This window comes from Danio aesculapii, chromosome 21 (genome assembly GCF_903798145.1).
Source record: "Danio aesculapii chromosome 21, fDanAes4.1, whole genome shotgun sequence".
In the NCBI taxonomy this organism is placed as follows: domain Eukaryota; kingdom Metazoa; phylum Chordata; class Actinopteri; order Cypriniformes; family Danionidae; genus Danio; species Danio aesculapii.
In genome coordinates, this window is record NC_079455.1 from 23,009,681 (window position 1) to 23,029,873 (window position 20,193).

The 20,193-nt window shown below is 34.1% G+C and overlaps 2 protein-coding genes and 1 pseudogene across 2 annotated transcripts; all 3 read left to right on the forward strand.

Moving 5' to 3' along the window:
* The first annotated feature begins 1,681 nt into the window (after positions 1–1,681).
* Positions 1,682–3,362, forward strand: gig2d (grass carp reovirus (GCRV)-induced gene 2d). Its single transcript, XM_056446305.1, has 2 exons — positions 1,682–1,723; positions 1,809–3,362. Exon 2 carries the CDS (start codon positions 1,817–1,819, stop codon positions 2,276–2,278), a length of 462 nt encoding a protein of 153 aa, XP_056302280.1. The 5' UTR covers positions 1,682–1,723; positions 1,809–1,816; the 3' UTR covers positions 2,279–3,362.
* A 3,401-nt stretch (positions 3,363–6,763) lies between these two features.
* On the forward strand, positions 6,764–11,336 carry gig2e (grass carp reovirus (GCRV)-induced gene 2e). The gene is made up of 3 exons (XM_056446304.1): positions 6,764–6,870; positions 8,092–8,988; positions 10,313–11,336. The coding sequence occupies exons 2-3, from the start codon at positions 8,100–8,102 to the stop codon at positions 11,146–11,148; spliced, it is 1,725 nt and encodes a 574-aa protein (XP_056302279.1). The 5' UTR covers positions 6,764–6,870; positions 8,092–8,099; the 3' UTR covers positions 11,149–11,336.
* A 695-nt stretch (positions 11,337–12,031) lies between these two features.
* Positions 12,032–17,485, forward strand: LOC130215022 (uncharacterized; annotated as a pseudogene).
* Positions 17,486–20,193: the final 2,708 nt, after the last annotated feature.

Consider the following 20,193-nt stretch of genomic DNA (forward strand, 5'->3'; position numbering starts at 1 on the left):
CAGATGGAAGGGCATCAGCTTTGTAAAACATATGCTGGAAAAGTTGGTGGTTCATTCTGCTGTGGCGACCCCTAATTAATAAATGGACTAGGCTAAAAAGAAAATGAGTGAATTAATGAAAATCTCAATAATCAGTGAAATAAAAACCGTATGAAAGACCTTTGTGATCAACATGATGTGGGTGGCATGGTGGTTCAGTGGTTAGCACCGTCATCTCACAGCAAGAAGATTGCTGGTTCGAGTCCCGGCTGAGCCAGTTATGTTTCTGTGTGGAGAATGTTCTCGCCTTGTCTCTCCTCCGGTTGCTCCACAGTCCGAAGACATGCGATTTAAGTGAATTGGATTAACAAAATTGGCTGTACAGTATATGAGTGCCTGTGTGAATGTGAGAGTATAGGGTGTTTCCCAGTACTGAGTTTTGGTTGGAAGAGCATCCGCTGTGTAAAACATATACAAGAATAGTTGGCGGTTCATTCCGCTGGGGTGACCCCTGATAATTATGGGACTAATCCAAAGGAAAATGAATGATTCATCATGATGTACTTTAGTTACATTAACATTTGTTCTTCAGTGATTCAAACGGTTTCAGATGCAGTCAGAAACAGGATCAAATTAATGTTTAAAATGTGCACTGAAGAGGATCTAAGAAATAACTTCTGTGGGCTCAAAAGCACAAAAACTGTGGTCACGCCACAGGATATTTTCCAGGAAATGAATTGAATCACTTCCTTTGATCTGCAGCTGCGCAGCTTCTAATGGCGAAAAACCCTTTACATAACACTCATTGCTCTGTACTTTCTCTTTTATATTTCAATATATATATATATATATATATATATATATATATATATATATATATATATATATATATATATATATATATATATATATATATATATATATATATGTATATATTCAAAATACAAACATTTGCTATTGTAGTATTTTCTGATAAAACTCTCTCAATGGTCAAGAAGACCAAGAAGTCTTGCTAAGAATATCTTTTAAAGCTTTACTCCTTGCAAAGAAGGTCAGACAGTCATACAGCAACACAGGTTTCTGCAGGTTACGACACAGAAGGAAGAGTGTGTCTTTCAAAAGAGTTCTACTACCCACAAGGTCACCATACGTGGATTGCAATTTAGTTGCAGCCACATATAGCCTAACTGGTTAAAGAATACAGAAGGTAAGATGATAAACAGATGTCAAAGTAGCCACATATGGCTTAAGTAATGTATAAAGCAAAAAACAGACCTCGTAATGTATAAATGAATTTCCACCACACTATTCAGTTGGTAATAATTGAATAATATTAGTGAAACAAACAAGCTATTAAGAAACAAATTTTTGTTAAGGCTCTGTATTAACACAGCTCTGAATTGCGAATTAAAACATCAAACTGTAAATCCATTACAGATACCTGCAGTGATATAACAATGTCAGAACCAGGTCAAATGTTCTTACTTCATTTGAGGACATCATCTATGTACTTTTTTTTGGCATTTATGTATATAAAATCACCAACAAAAGGTTCTCATTAGATGCGACTTTCCTGCCAACACAAACTCTGTGAATGAGATTTTTAAAGCCGTTTCTGGTAAATTAGGACAATTTTTGTTCAAAAGAAATGAAAGTTAAGGGGATTTCCGTTGAAGGTGTGGCTTTAAAATGTTCTCCACCTCTAAAACAGCTATTTCCACAGCCTGAGTCTGTCTTCCAAGAGGTAAGCATCGCATTTCTTCACACTAGCTATCAAAATCAAACAAAAAGTATCTGCTTTATGCAAAAGTTCTGTTCCTTTTCTCTAGATTTAAACATGTGGGCAGAGAATGATTTGCACCCAGCTGTGCCATGTCTTGAAAGCTACTCGGAGCCTTTGGCTGGTAAAACATATTTAATGTATCACGGGACCACTCGAAATGCCTTGCAGCAGATTATCAACTTTGGCTTTCAGCCATCTGCAGACGGGATGCTTGGACGTGGCGTTTATCTCAGCCGGGATCTTAACAAAGCCAGCAGATACCCTATTAACTGGCCTGTGCATGATAAGGTTGTTGTAAGAGTGCTTGTCAATGTTGGAAGAGTAAAAAAAATCGACCATCAACGTCATCCGATGCAGAAAACCTGGCACGATCATGGGTACGACACTGCCTGGTGCCCTCCAAACTGTGGCATGGTGTCCAGTGGCCTTGAGGAAGATTGTGTTTGGGATCCACTTCGGATTCAGATCATTGATGTCACTTATCCAAAACCGCATCCTGCTGCAGCTTATTATTAAAAAGGAGGACAGTTGCTAATATTCTGGTTCTTTACTGGAAAAGAGGCAATATTTGGGTGTTCTTATCAATGTTGACTTATTATACACTTCCTGTCACCAGTCCGTTAATTGATTCAATGGTTTAGTCTGTATACACAGCACACTGTAAGAAAATATATGCATAAATCTACAGTTTAGTGAATTTAGTGATTTTTTTATATGCTTTTGACTGTTGACTTTATAAATAGTTTGATGTGATATATTTTCTGTATTAGTAAAAAAATGGCTGGGTTTCAGACAATACCTTCATGTTGTCTCAACACAAATTGAGTAAGTTAACGTAATTGTTTTTACAAATTTAAGTGGATTGAACCAGGGGTGGACCCTTAGCAATTCCAGGTATGGGGCCCTATAGCATTGAAACTCAAGAACACTCTCTTTCTCTATAGATTTTTTTTATAAATAGACTCAGGGTTTTATTTTGCAAATAAACTGCATGTTAAAATATATATTTTAAGTAGAACCTTCTTAATGTAAAATCAAATACATTAAATATGAAAAAACAACAACAACAAAAAAAAAACAAGTTCTCACAAACCATGTGCATTTAATTAGCCATACTTGTGATTAGATTTTAATATTTGCATTTGCAATAAGGGAAGGAACATTCCACTATTAATAGGGGCCCCCGGTTTAGAAAAAAGTAATGACGTTAAAATCTAAATGATTATAGACAGTTTTTACAACATATGATAGATCAATTATAAAAGAGCTATAGGATGATTACTATAGGCTTCTTGGCATTGGTCGGGGCCCCCTGTTTTAAGGTGCCCTAATCGGCTGCTTACCTTGCTTAAATGATAAGTCCACCTCTGTATTGAACATAAAACAGTTAAGTTGTCTCAAAAAAAACTCAATAATTGTGTTGATTCTGCTCATTTTAAATAAGTAAATTGAACATGCAGCAAAATATTTTACAAGTGACTAAAAATCCCGTTTAATAGAACGCCAGTACTTTTTTTGCTGTTTATTCCACAGTATTGTCTGTGCTTTTCTGTTATCTGTATATCTATTGTTTGGCTTACATTAAAGTTCAAAATTCAAATTCTCTGCCTCTCCTTGTCCTCATTCATGTTACCAGATGTAGCAATAACATGATAAAATCTTATTTTATTCCTCACTCTAAACTGTGAAACAACATCTTCTCTAATATATTGTTGTAGAAATTACTTTCCACATACCTGCAAACCTCTTTGATTTGTTTCTTTTTCTTGCTCGGGTCTGTCCTCTAAACACATGTTTACATTGAAGCTATGAGCTGTTAGATACTCCTCAGGGTTATGAAACATCCTCACATTCCAACTAAACTGCATCTGTTAACCTCTGTAGGCCCTTTTGCAGCTTGTGTGCACAATTTCAAATACATAATCAAATACTTTCTGTAATCTTTTGCATTAAATTCAAGACAATATATATATATATATATATATATATATATATATATATATATATATATATATATATATATATATATATATATATATATAATAGGAAAGATATTTATGATTTAATAAATATCCTATATATTATTACTTTTCATTTTCTTAAACTTGGAATTATGATTCATATGTGTTGTTGAACAAAACATAATTGTAGTTTTGTTCTGTAAACTGATGACATTTATTGTGAATCGGAAATTACATAAAATGATAATTGGCTGTTGTTTTGTATTATGTTGACCTTTTCATTATTAGCCTATTAAAAGGCCCGGAATGATGAAAAAATACTCTTCTTCTTTGGAATTTATTTTGACCTCATGTTAACAATTAATGAAGTATTGCAAAACTAATTTCATTAACTTTGAAATTATGATTTAGCTATCTTATTTAATAACATTTCACAGTTGATCGTCCGTTTATTTAGGCTAATAAAATGCAAAAGACAAAGAAATAAGGAAAAAAGGAAAAGGAAAAAACCTTTCAGGTCACCTACAACTTTACTGACTAATAGTCTCTGCACAATAAGCAAATCCCAGCTGAGTCTGACACTTTTTTTCAGTTCATCCCCTTGACACATTTGCATTGCATTGCACATAGCATTGTCTGTGCTATTTGCCTGTGTTGTGAGGATTTGCAGCATGATTTCTATTTGTGTTTATGTTGTGAGGATTTGCAACACATGTGCTGTCAAACCAATGAAAAGGTTTCTTAATTAGCTGGTGGTGTTTGTGTTTGCATGTGATTTCTTAAGTTGCAGCTCATTAAGCTCTCTCAGCTACCATTTTAGCATATAATACAAACAATTTAACTATTAAAATTAGTAATTTACAATTTAATAAATATTTAATGAATTATTCCTGATTTTTGGTTTCTGGAAAAGAAAAAATCTACATCACAATATATTTGAATGGAATAACCCTAACATACCATGACTTATAATAACTCTAACCCTATATTAACCCTAACCCTAACTTATAAACAAAATTGATAAAGCAATATGAGTGGTCTCTGGTTTTTTCCATGGGTCTATGTGCAAAAAAACTGTAATATATTTATTTTACTTTATAATTTGCTATTGTTTCTCATTAAATGCAATTAGTTAAAAGATTGTATAAATTTCCAGTTGTCCCGGTTTATTCGTCTGTTTCTGAAGTAAATTCCTGTTGATCTGTGTGATTTAGTTTCTCTTTGGAAGATTCTGTAAAGCTCCACCCGTATTAAACATTTTATTTTAATGACTGTTTTGTTCACCGATATGAAGGGCTTTCATAACCAGTATGCACTTTATTTATTTTACTTCACAACAGGGTAACTTTAGTTCACATCTGCAAACCTTTGAACCCCATGTCTAAGCAATTATAAGACTGATAAAGTTTGATTTCTTATCATGAAAATGCCACTGGCTGGCTAGGAAATGAAACTTCATTTATGAAGTCTGGTTGTGCCTCAGATATGCTCACATTCAGATTTTATTTTTAGCATTATTTCACAGTATACAGTGACAATTTGATGCTAAATATACATGACTTAAAGTGCACACCACCTGATACCATGCATCAATCATTTCGCAAATACCTAAAACATACACTCACCGGCCACTTTATTGGGTACACCTGTGCAATTGCTCATTAACGCAAATTTCTGCCATCCAAATATTGTCTGGGCACTAAATGCAATGCTGAAACCGTGTAAACTGAGAAAGCCCCACAAAGTTAACAATAAAGAGTGTCTTTTATTGATGGTTTCTGTTTGAATCATATCAGGCGAGCTGTATTTATTGATCATTAACCAGACATGTTCAAACATCTTGAGTCACAGCTGTTTAAGCAAATGAAGGATTTCCAGTGAAACAGTCATAGGCGGAGGGTGAACAAACTCCAGTATCTATACTGTATATGACATGGGCTTGCTGGTTAGAACTTTCTGTTGTGGTTTTCATCTGTCAAATTGTAAAAGCAGACTTTTCTAAAAAATAAAAAACAAATAAACAATACCCCATTTAATAATAATAATAATAATAATAATAATAATAATAATAATAATAATAATAATAATAATAATAATAATAATAATTATCCTCATCATGATCATCATTAGTATTATTAATATTATTATTAAATTAGTATTATTAAATTTCATTTCCTAATATATAATAAAAATATATTTTTATAATAAATAGCCTCATTATTTATTTATTAATATGATTTATATATGATATTAGAATAGTCCGCTGGCCAGGACTTATGGCTTGGTTTTCAGAACAGCTGCGAAGTCCAGTAATAAACAGCGCTCATCAGTGCAACGTGCAGGGCTCGACAGTTCCATTTCTGTGCGGAGGGGGACTTTAAATTTGATTGACAAACGTACAATAGCTAAAGTGTTGTGTTAATCATCAACATTAAATTACATTCATATTACGCCTTACACCCGTTTCATGTTTTCAGAGCATTTTTGTCTTTGCTGCTATCTCCCTGGTTTCTGGCCAGGGGGAGGCTAGCATTCCCCAGCCTTACACACGCTCCGCCTATGGAAACAGTCCTGTAAACCAGAAACAAAAACTGAAGTGTGACTATTTTGACCACACCACAACTGAACATAATCTAAATTAAAACAACAAATTAATATTATATTGATTACATTGGCTGAAACTATTAGAAATATCACTTAGCAATCCAATATTTACAGTTGTACATATGTACAGTCAAGTTTAGCACAATTCCCGCTGGTTTTTAACTTTGACAAATGTGGCATCAAACCAGGATTTATAGTGTATAATGGTCTTTTTATGTTTATTTTTTTATGAAACAAATGAAAAATGGATTTGTAAAACAACTGCCTTTTTGTAAATGATAATCATTTACATGAAATAAATCATGTTTTTTCCTTCAAATTAACAGTTCACTGCACAAAAAAAATATATGATTTATTACAAATAATGAAAACTATTATCTGTTATTATCTGTTATGCAAATGAACTCTTCAAACAGTTTGTCGATTTGTCAGAAAATGAAACCTAACTCAGTAGATAAACTATAGCCATGGCCCCACCCTAACAGACATGCATTTACTACAGCTCTCACAAGAAAGCAAACAGCTTTAAAAGCAACATCAGAGGTAAGGCTTTTGCTTGGTTTGCTTCTTTTTTGGTCATTTATAAATTGTTGAAAACTCCTGTAATATTTAATAGAATGGTTGTACTGTTATACTAATATTACTAAAGCCTTCTTGTGTTTTTTTGATGGAAATTCATTTATATTCAGTAAATACATTATAAAGTCTGTTCTTCTTTCCGTTTTCTATGTATACATTATTCAGTTAGACCATGCGTGACTATTTTAATGACTGTTTATCTTCCATCTTTCTGTATACATTACACAGCAAGGCTATACAGAACCACTTTAGCACCTGTTCATCATCAGACAAGATCGCAATCCATGCATGGTGACCTAATGAACTGTATAGTCAAGTAGCTTGAGGTGAAATATAATCGATTAAAAGTGAAATATGAGTGTTAGGATAACTGTGATTCATTCTGTATGTCACTGGTGACCTTCTGGCATTACAAACTAGATGAAAAGAGAACACACTCTGCTTATGTGTCTCACTTTGCAGAAACTGGCTTTTTTTGCCAAGGATAAGAAGCTTAAAAGACATATTGGGTAAGAATTTGTCTTCTTGTCCACAGAGAAAGCCTCTTTAAAGAAAATAGCCTCTACAGTTTTATGAAAGTAAAGGTGCTATTAGTAAAAATTTGTTACTAGTAAAAAAATTATGCAATGTTTAAAGCCCATTATTTGTAAGTTTGTAAGTTGTCCTAAGATCCTTCTGTGTCGGTTTCTGGATTACGATGTATGCTGCTAATCTTGCATGCTAATAATGCATGCTAAAGCAGATATTATTTTTTAATCTTTCTCTTAACTGTTTAGTTTCAGGATTTTTACCCCTGACTTTTAATAAAGATCCCTCAACCGTCCTGTTTACTTATTTCTGTTTACAAACCTCCACCTCTTTAAACTCCACCTCTGAGCATTAATACTAACAGTGGGTCAAATTAAGTATATAAATGTCATCAGATAAAAAACTAATGTGAATTTTACTCACTCATGTGCTTCTTCTTTTTTATGTCTTAAAATAATTGGTTAAAAGTTTGTCCAAGACATTTGCTTATAGCTGAATTTGTTGTCTTAGAAGTGCCGTGAAGATATATTTGGTGAAGAATTAGACAAAGGTTGTCAACAACAAACCAAATACAAACCAGTTCTTTATATCAAGTTCCTTTCCAATTTCTTCTGTTGCCAAATTTCTGTTTATATGTATAAATATTTTTGTCATTAGGTTGAACCATGTGGATAGAGAATGACTTGGATCCAGGGGTGCCGTGTCTCCAAAGCGGTACAGTGCCTGAGGATGGTAAAGTATACCGAATGTATCATGGGACTACTGAAACAGCAGCAGGACAGATAAGAATGCATGGGTTCCAGCCATCTGCAAACGGCATGTTTGGACGTGGTGTCTACCTCAGTCGAGATCTCAACAAGGCCAGCAGATACCCTCTTGATAAACCCAAAGAGAGAGTTGTTATTAGAGTGAAGGTCAATGTTGGGAAAGTGAAGAAGATTGACCGACAACATCATCCACTGCAGAAATCCTGGCATGATCATGGGTACGACACTGCCTGGTGCCCTCCAAACTGTGGCATGGTCACCAGCGGCCTTGAGGAAGATTGTGTTTGGGATCCAAAACGAATCACAGTCATTGATATAATTCCTCCAAGCCTTCAAAACAGTATTCCAGAAGATCCAGTTGAAGGAAAAGAATATACCATGTTTCATGGCACTTCAAAAGAGAATGCAGAGAAAATCAAAGCCCATGGATTTAGCCGGTCAAAACAAGGCAAACTAGGGTGTGGAGTTTACCTCAGTCGAGACCCAGAAAAGGCCTTTAACACCCCTACGCATGTGACTATACATCAGAGAACTGTGCTGAGAGTGAAGGTCAATGTCAGGAGAGTGATAAAGATTGACCGCCAATGTCATCCACTGCAGAAAACCTGGTTTTTCCAAGGGTACGACACTGCCTGGTGCCCTCCACACTGTGGCATAGTGTATAATGGTCTTGAGAAAGACTGTGTTAGGGATCCAAGCCGAATCACTGTCATTGATGTAATCAGTCCAAGTCTTCAAAATATTATTCCAAAGGGTCCAGTTTATGGCACATCAAAAAAGAATGCAGGTATAAATATGAATTCAAACATATGTCTTGGGTCACATACAGTCTGCATGCCATTTCAAACATATCTAGTAATTTGGATTACATGTCAAACTTTCATAACTCACACAAATATTATCAATGCAATCAAATGCAGAAAAATTCAGCAAATATTCACAATGCAATCAAATCATGTCAATATTTATGCTTTTTGTTCCTTATTACTTACTGTACTTACAGTACAAAGAGTAATTCTGGCTAATATAGCCTGTATTTCAACAGATTAATTAGACTAAAAATTTTAAAACCTAAGCAGTTATGCAATATAAATCCTAAAATAAACAACAAATGTCTGTTTTGGTGCACTTATTGTTATATAACATATTTGTTTTGATGTGCATTTTTTTCATCTTTTGTAAATTTGTGGATTTGTTTTTGTATGTTTTCTTTTGTTAATTTCTTGAAATATTTATGCTCTAAGTAAGACAGTATGTGTTGACTATTTTCTGCACATGAAAGGACAGCAGGCAAGCTCCAAATTATTTTCTATGGGCTAGAGTGCACGCTGGTCATTGAATAGTGTAACAACAAGCAGAATCAAACTTGTTCTTGGCTATATTTTCATGATTTGTTTTGTTTAAGTGAATATGATTTCAAAATGGTATTTTGCTTGTTTTGGTCTGAATGAGATGTAAATTTGTTTAATTTATGTAGCCAATTTATTTAAATGAATATATTTTTGGATGTTCCCTCTGTACTTGTGGTCATGGTAATGTAAGGGCCCAGTTTTGTTTATTAAGGAGGTTGTTTTAGGTTGGGGATCCTACTTATAAACATGTTTAGTCTGAAAACTCCATATTTAGTTGTATTTATTTGCATATGTTTGATTATTTTCTTAATTATTGAATAAATGTTGTTATTATTTGGAAATGATAAGGAGGAAAAGTATTTTTATTTATTTATTTTTCTAAAGAATCCTGACAGGTGGCGTTGTGAATATTTGCAGTGCTTTTCTGTATTTAGTTGTGTTGTGAATATTTGTAGCATACTTTTATATTTAGGTGTGTTGCAAGTATTCATACTAGATGATTAGGTGTATTTAATAAATTATACTTTCAATAAATTGTTTTAATTATGTGCAAAAGGTTTGTAAAAGGTGTTTTAAATTTGCCCTTAGCTTTTGTTGTATTTAAACTGCTTTGACCAGTGATTTTTATTAGGGTGTGATATATTGAGCCCTTCAAAACAGTGAATTATTTTATAAAGTGATTCAATGCTTTGAAATACTCAGTTTCTCCCATCAGTGTATTTCTGCTGACTTGAACATGAAACATGTTTGTATTTTTAGGTTTAACCATGTGGACAGAGAGTGACTTGGATCCAGGCGTGCCGTGTCTCCAAAGCAGTACAGTGCCTGAGGATGGTAAAGTATACCGAATGTATCATGGGACTACTGAAACAGCAGCAGGACAGATAAGAATGCATGGGTTCCAGCCATCTGCAGACGGCATGTTTGGACGTGGTGTCTACCTCAGTCGAGATCTCAACAAGGCCAGCAGATACCCTCTTGATAAACCCAAAGAGAGAGTTGTTATTAGAGTGAAGGTCAATGTTGGGAAAGTGAAGAAGATTGACCGGCAACATCATCCACTGCAGAAATCCTGGCATGATGAAGGGTACGACACTGCCTGGTGCCCTCCAAACTGTGGCATGGTCACCAGCGGCCTTGAGGAAGATTGTGTTTGGGATCCAAAACGAATCACAGTCATTGATATAATTCCTCCAAGCCTTCAAAACAGTATTCCAGAAGATCCAGTTGAAGGAAAAGAATATACCATGTTTCATGGCACTTCAAAAGAGAATGCAGAGAAAATCAAAGCCCATGGATTTAGCCGGTCAAAACGAGGCAAACTAGGGTGTGGAGTTTACTTCAGTCGAGACCCAGTAAAGGCCTTTACGCATGTGACTATACATCAGAGAACTGTGCTGAGAGTGAAGGTCAATGTCGGGAGAGTGATAAAGATTGACCGCCAAGGTCATCCACTGCAGAAAACCTGGTTTTTGCAAGGGTACGACACTGCCTGGTGCCCTCCACACTGTGGCATAGTGTATAATGGTCTTGAGAAAGACTGTGTTAGGGATCCAAGCCGAATCACTGTCATTGATGTAATTCGTCCAGTTTGAATAGTCTGAAATGTCTATGAGCTGAGCAATGAACAGCCTTACATACATTTAATTGGTAACACTTTACAGTAAGGTTTAACTTTTTTATTTTGATGAATAATATTCTTGAAGCACTGTAAAAACTAAATACAGCAAAACTGTTCTGGAAAAGGTATTTATAAAAATAAATAAAGAACACATAACAGAAACAGTAGTGTTGTTTTACTTCCAATGCTAATCTTTATGGGGCGACACGGTGGCTCAGTGGTTAGCACTGTCGCCTCACAGCAAGAAGGTTGCTGGTTTGAGTCCCGGCTTGGTCAAGTTGGCATTTCTGTATGGAGTTTGCATGTTTTCCCCATGTTCGCGTGGGTTTCCTCCAGGTGCTCCGGTTTCCCCCACAGTCCAAAGACATGTAGTGAACTGAATAAACTAAATTGGCTGTAGTATATGTGTGTGAATGAGTGTGTATGGATATTTCCCAGTTCCAAGTTGCGGCAGGAAGGGCACTCGCTATGTAAAACATGTGCTGGATAAGTTGGCGGTTCATTCCGCTGTGGTCAACCATGATAAAGAAAGGGACTAAGCCAAAGAAAATTAATAAATCCATGTTTCCTCACATGGAAACCATTCAATAGTTGACTTTTATGAATGGTTTTATAAAATCTGTGAATTTATACTGTGTTAAAGAAACAAACACTGTAAGGAAAATGTGCTCTATTTCAAAAGTCCAAAACATATATTAAATAGTGACATGTAAAACCGCAAACAATCCAGTGCAGATGTAGACACTATTTTCCCCTTTCTCTAAATTCATTGGCTAAACCGAAAAGTGACGTCGCCTGATACTGACGATTGACATTTTGGACGACCAATGGCAATTATCCAAGAAAGTGAAAGCAAAGGGGAGACTGACAGGGGAAACTTAAGCAACAGCGAGCAATTTACAAAGGAACACTCAACATTTTCATAATGTGTGATAGCTTATGTTGTGTTTGAATCTACAAATACCTTCATTTGACGCAGAGAGGAATGTTTTAAAACGCTATAAGTCTCGCTCCTTCCGCACATGGATTGTTTGATATTACGGCTGAGCTAAAAACAGAAGATGTGATTGGCTGGACAGTGTTATGTTCCGATAATACGAACGTTTTGGTTGGTTTTGATCCTTTGGTTTTATACTGCAATATCTCGAGGTGAGCACCTTCTGTTTTTTCCAAAAGTATTGTTTTGAAGAGAACATTAGACAAATACCAGCTCGACGTGTTCTTGTAAATGCCCACAGTTACAGTGTTTAAAGTTTTTGTAATTAAAATCAGCTGGACTAGTCATTTCCCTAGAAAAAGTCACATTAACAGCTTGTTAATTTTGCTTATATTTTAGGTTTGGTAAATGATTTTTTAATTTTATTTACAATATTTAGATTATGAATTGCCAATCACAAGTGTGCGCACACAACATATTATTATTATTATTATTATTATTATTATTATTATTATTATTATTATTTTAATTACTTTTTTTTAACTTGAAGTGAAATGTAATTTATCTTATTGTAGTGAAGTATAGTGCACAAATTCTTATATTAATGACTATAAACATTTGAAACTCACACACGCACACACACACAAACATGTATATATATATATATATATATATATATATATATATATATATATATATATATATATGTATATGTATATGTGTGTGTGTTTATATATATATATATATATATATATATATATATATATATATATATATATATATATATATATATATATATATATATATATATATGAGCAATTCTATGCAAATGTCAAATTTGCCATAAAGAAAAAGTTAAAAAAAGTTCTGTAAACATACTTAAAAATGTCTTTGTTAATGTTTTCATAAAATTATATTTGATTTACTAAAATCTCACAAGTGGCAATTTCACATCCGTCACATCCATAACGTAGAGATGTCACATCCATAACAAAGCTTTTTCCTCATAAATGCTAAAATAATAAATAAAATAAAATCAATCATTTTGTTAAAAAAATGGCCAACTCTTGTCCTTTTGATTAGCATTATTTCTTTTGGTTTGTGCAGTTTAATTCACAGAATTTCTACAAAGTATGTTGTATACTGTAAACTTGCAGATGTCTTTGGTCACATCCATAATGCATGTTTATTTCCCTCCCTTTTGCAGATATTTGCAGATTTTGTTACTTTTCTGATGCCATAACTATGGCGAGTAGTTTTGGAAAATATAAACAAAAGTTTCAAGATAATGTTAACATATACTTTCTATGTGAATTTATGTTTTGAGTTTTTTACAGCAAATGTCACATCCATAATGCTGGAATTGCTCATATATATATACAGTTATCCTGGCAATTTTCTTATCTTGGTACCTGTTTCTGTTCATATTTTGAAGATGTTCTGACTGTATTTGTGATGTGCAGCTGGAAACATGTCTGGTGGAGATGGGTCAACTTTGATCCAAAGCAACACAGCTCTAAAATCAGGTCAGGTCTACACAATGTACCACGGCACATCCATGGATGCTGCAAAGAAAATCAAAGTAAATGGTTTTCAGCAGTCTTCTCAAGGCATGCTGGGACGTGGCGTCTACCTCAGCCGAGATCTAGAGAAGGCCTCCAGATACCCACTGAATCTGCAAGCATTCCAGAGAGTGATTCTGAAAGTGAAGGTCAATGTTGGGAGAGTGAAGAGGATTAACCGCCAAGGTCATCCTTTGCAGAAATCCTGGCATGATCAAGGTTACGACACTGCCTGGTGCCCTCCAAACTGTGGCATGGTGCCAAGCGGCCTTGAAGAAGATTGTGTTTGGGATCCAAAACGTATCCAGGTTGTTAAAATGATCTATCCATTTTTAGAGTTTGTTTTACCGTGCCTTTTCATTTTGTTACTATTCCTTATCGAAATACTAACATAAAACCCATTTATAACATACATATAAAGGTTACTGGACGATGTAGCCAAATTGTTTTGTTCAGAAAAAATATTGCTCATGATCACTGTTGTTTTGTGTATTAAATATGTAAAGAGAACGTATCCTCTGTCCTTGAGCTTTGAGTTGTTTCACAGACATAATACATTCCTTCAATCAGCAAAAATAACAAATGAAATAAACATCTAATGCTGTCAATATGATAGGAAAAACTTAAGAAAACATTTAACATGTATATTTTTGTATTTTTAATATATTGTTTTTTCACACATGAACTTTATTTTCTGATTTTTACTAGTGTTGTATATGTTCATATGTTAAAAAGGACTATATTTAAGTAAATAACATTAAAATCAACCATGATTAATGCACAACTCATTTGGCCAATCTTTGCTGTGTGTTTGAAAATGGGAAATCTCTAATTTTATGATAATTATTCAGGATAGTGCTGACTTTAAAAGTCATTGTATATTGTATTGCAATATGAAAATGTCAAATTGCTTGGTCACACTTTGATGGTCCGTTTGTTGAATTTAAGTTACATTGCATCTACATGCCAACTAATTTTCTAGATTTATAAGTAGACTGTTAGTTTGGGGTTAGGGTTAGTGTAAGTTGACATGTACTTTCTAAATTTCCTCATAGTCAGTTAAATATCTGTTAAAAAAGCAGTATCAACAGATATTAAGCAGACAGTCTACTATTCCTCAAATGGACCATAGAAATAAAGTGTTACCAATTGCTCATGTATATGGGTTCAGCTCACTGTGACCATTTCAGACTCCAGCAGTCACAGATGCATTTCTGATAAAGTGTGGTGCATTGCAGAGATAATATTGTAAAGCTGAAACAACATTTAACTTTTCTCTCAAGGTTTTTTTTTCTTCACTTCCGCCATTTAGTGAAGTTTTTTTCCCTCTCTGCTGTCGCCACTGGCTTGCATGGTTCAGGATCTGTAGAGCTGCGCATCGATGGATTTGCTCTTCAGTATTTGGACTCTCAGTAGTGATTATTAAACCACACTGAACTGAGCTAAACTGAACTGAACTTAAACACTAAAAACTGAACTACACTGTTTCAACTTACTATGACCTTTTATGTGAAGCTGCTTTGACAAAATCTACATAAGCGCTATACAAATAAAGGGGAATTGAATTCAATTGAATTTTTAAAATCTGAATAAAAAGTAAAATAAAATAAGAACATTATTTAGTAAATAGTCTTTATATTTGAACAGGTCTGAAATGAAAGAAACAGGAAAATTTGAATTATATAAGTGCAGCATCAGTTTCATCACGTTCACACATCATACTTTTATTTCAGACTGGCTTGTAGTCATAGTATGTTGAAAGTGAAAACCATCCTCTTTTTTTGATTGATTTCTACCCCTTTCCTCAGGATCTCAGGGTCCCTTTGGCAAGGACCAACATATTTTTAAATTTTAATTTGTTCCTTGTGCTATTAATTTGCTGAATTTTAATGGGAAGAGGTAGTTGCTGTTTTTACTATAAATGTTGTTTAATATTGGTCTTAAGTGTGTGATATGTTATATATGTTTTAAGTTATGTTGCAGAACAAATCGCCCCAAAAGGTAACAACAAAGCTTACTGTATCAGTAAGGAAGCCCCCGCTTTTACAACACACCCATAAAAACATGATAACCGTTTATAAAGAGAACCAGAAAGTTCAATATGAGGGCACTTCCTGAATAACCTACTTTGTCTTCAGACTGTTCAGTGTAAAATTCATTAGGTATAAGTCACCATTTTGTTGATGCTAAAAACCCGATTCTTGTTTACAAAATATGGAATTCTTTTCTTTTTTTTACTTAGAAAAACTATTAGTGAATTGATATTGTTTATGCACTCGAACAAACTTTTACGCGTCTTGGCATGCTGTTGGATTGTTGAAAAAAGAACACGTTTTACCAGACAATTTGCATTTATTCATTTAACAAACGTTTTTAGTTCAAAACAATTTTATATCAAAGAGCCATTAACGTGAATAAGGCTAACTATTGTTTCAAACTAGCAGTTTGGACTGACCGTCCCATCACTTTTCAGTACAGACAATATGTAACCCTGTACCACAAACTCAGTCATAATGAATAAAGCTTTCCATTGATGTATGGTTTATTATAGGGCAACATTGGATCATGATACAACAATTGAAAATCTTGAATATGGAATTCCTAGAAATTCTTAATATTGAGAAAATTGTCTTTAAATTTGTCCAATGAATGTAAGTATTGCAATTCATTACAAAATATTTGTACAGTATGAAAGTTACAAAATGTACGCATGGAACAAGATACTTATCTCATAATTTTTGGCATAAACGAAAAATCTATAATTTTGGCCGACACGATGTATTTTGTACACTGTTTGTACATTGTACATAAGGCTGGTTTTGTGGTCCAGACTAACATATTTCTAAAGGTATTAAAGCATAACATTAGTAATACACAGCTTTTTGCAGTCTATAGGTATTTAGGTGAGATGGTTTATTAGCAAAATGTTTGTAGCAATTGTTAAATGGAAATAATGATTATTCAAAGTGATCAAAACACTGAAACACAAATATAATATACCTAAACTTTTCTGTCAGTTCAAGTCTAGTAAGTTTAAGTATAGCTTAAGGTATTTCAAGAAGTAAAAAAAGTAAAAAAAAAAATACTAATATAGAAAGTATATTAGGCACTTTCTGAATAAGTTTTTTAAATTTTTAGACGTCTGTTCTCTGTTAAAAGCAACATTTTCAGGTAAGTGACCTATTTTTTTTAAATGCTACTTTTTGTCCATTATTTGTTTTTAAAATATGTACATCTTTACTTCACAAACTGATTGTTTATCATTATATAACTCTCTGTTAAGTTAGGCATGGTGAATTTTCATTAATATGCATAATAAGATCAACTGATTCAGGCGCAAACATGATGACTGAAAATGACTCTGGTCCAGCCGTTCCACCATGTCTTGAGAGCTGTACGGCACCAGAAAAAGGAAAAGACTACATCATGTACCATGGCACTGCCATTAAAGCTGCCATGAACATTTTTACAGAGGGTTTCCTTCAGTCTGAAGACGGCATGCATGCTTAGACGTGGCGTCTACCTCAACCGGGACCTATAGGGCTTCCAGATACCCTCTGGATCTGCCTGAGAAAGAGAGAATGGTTCTGAAAGTGAAGGTTAATGTTGGAAGAGTGAAGATGGTTGCTCACCAAGATCATACCCAAAAGAAAACCTGGCATGATCATGGGTACAACACTGCCTGGTGCCCTCCAAACTGTGGCATGGTGTCCAGCGGTCTTGAACAAGACTGTGTTTGGGATCCGAAACAAATCACAGTCATCGAAATGATTCTTTCGAAGGTGTTGGATCAGACTTGTGTCATCCTCTAAGATGTTAAATCCTGTTGAAAATAAAACATGACAGTGATATGAAATTAAAATATATGTTCTGATCTTTGGACACATAAATGAATATGATTAAGGTAGTTTGAACATGTTTATTTTAGCTTTTTGTAATTAGAAGTTACTTAGATTTTAAAATGTCCTTCAATCTTAATAAAAAACACTACAATTACAACATGAACATTTATTTGAATACAAATCCACCATACTTATCAGGATAAGTTAACCAATAACAGAAACCAGCATAAACCTTTATCTTCAGGAATGTGAACTTCTGAACTTTTGTTCTGTTTTAAATATAGATACTTAAACTTATTTAATTGTACTTACTTAAACTTTTACTTAAACTTAAACTTTTTTATTGTACTGAAAAATTCAATAAAATCCAATTTAAATGTACCCAACAGTAGTGTGTGAAACGGCTCAGCAAGTGGCTCATATGATATTTATTCATTTAGCAAATTATAATATCCAAACCAACTTTCAAATGAGTAATACAACAAGAAAAGCTAGTTGAAGTGCCCCCTTCATCACTTTAAAGTATCATAAACTTAAAAAAAGGCTATAAAACATCCTTGACAGCATTGTGTTTTTGTGCACCCATTGACCGAATAGTAAAGAAAAAGCTCAATGCGCGCACACACACACACACACACACACACACACACACACACACACACACACACACACACACACACACACACACACACACACACAGATAATAATCAATAAAAAATATTATAATTACTAAACAAGTTTCCAATATGGAAACATTGATACTGGTAAGATATTTTTCTTGTTTAACTTCCTGTTACTGAATCATATCATATCATATCATATCATATCATATCATATATCATATCTCAATCATGTACCTGCCTTTTTTTTCTTTTTTTTAATTCTGATGTACAAAATTATACAGAAAGCTTAACATATCCCAAAGATTAGACTTTTAATTAAATATGTATCAGAAAACTATTTAATTGACTTAACACTAATTTGAAGATCCTCTTCTCTTCTTCTTTTTTTGAAGTATTCGAGTATTTTGGACTTCTAATTCTCAGGGGGGAAAATAATCTGTGTGAAAGGTGTTACTGTGTTATCTTAGTGTTATTTGCAGCCACAACTTGGCTATTTGTGTGTATTTTTATTATTGTTATTTTTTTACATAAAGTACACCCTCAATCACCATTGGTAGTTTCTGGTTAAGTATTTTGGTTAGATCTGTACTTTTAGAATGGCATACTGTAAACAAACAAAAATATTTTCTGTCTATAAATGTAATCATTATAAACCTTTACAAAAAAACTGAAAGCTTTTGCTAGTAATATTTCCTCTTTTCGTTGTGGGCACACCCTGAATGAACAGCTGAAAAACTGCTTTCAGAGGTTTTACATTCAGTTGTAGCAGGAGCAGCAGAGGTAAGCCACACTTTGTTTATATTACATTTCTTTCTTCTCTTAAAAATGTTTTTTTTTTTTCCTGAAAAAAATCTGCTTTGTCAAACTTCATTCATTCATTCCTTTTCTTTTCAGCTTAGTCCCTTTATTGATCTATCATCCCACATCGGAATGAACCGCCAACTTATTCAGCATATGTTTTATGCAGCTGATTGCCCAACACTGGGAAACATCCATACACACTCATTCACACACATACACTACGGATAATTTTAGCTTATCCAATTTACCTGTACCACATGTCTTTGGAATTGTGGGAAAAACCGGAGCACCCAGAGGAAACCCACGCAAACACAGGGAGAACATGCAAACTCCACACAGAAACGCCATCATGGATGAATAAATGATACTTTTGCACATAATAATCCTGCATGATCACATTACACAATACTAAAACCTTATGTCAAAATAACACTTTCATATCACCAAATAACACCAAAATTTCAAAAATCATGTTTTCAAGGGAGCCCATGTCTTAATTTAGGGATCCGAGCTCCCCCTAGCTCCCCTGTAGTTCACACTTTGCTCCGATCCAATCTGCTGCGACTCTCTCGATCCCCGTTTGGGATCCAGAACGAATCACAGTCATTGATTTTATTAATCCAGAACAAAACGAAGAGGAGGAAAGTTGTTGCAGAATTTTTGTGCTGAACAGAATATACCAATATAATTCTTTGTATTTGTTCTGATTCTAAGGATTGACATGTTAATAAATATCAGTATTAAGGTGATTATGTTTTTCTATACACATATTTCAGATGTCTTTCAGTTATAATATGGATGAAAGCATTCATTTACAATGTCAGCATGAACAACAAATCTGTGTCGTACAAACACACTTTCTGGTAATGGATTAAGTAGATACAGTGTAGTGGATAAAATAACATCTGAACTAAAAAGCCTATAGAAGTATAACTGAGGATACAACATTTTATTAAAGTGTACAGATATAAGATACCAGTTTATTTTAGGGTGATCCGTAAAGATCGAACCTTTTTTAATGTAATCAACTCATTATTGTTCTAAACATGTGCATATTCTGACCCAGATTTGGCATAAAGCTGGCACAGCAGGCATTCATCAGGCACTGGCATACAGCATGTGGGCCAAACATGGCCCAGGTTTCACAGAGGTGGCTCCATCTTTAAGGCGGCACATAAGACCTGGGCCAGATGTCAAATGTAGTATTTGGCCCAGATGTTAAAAATGTATATGTGGGCCATGTAAGTTTGGCCT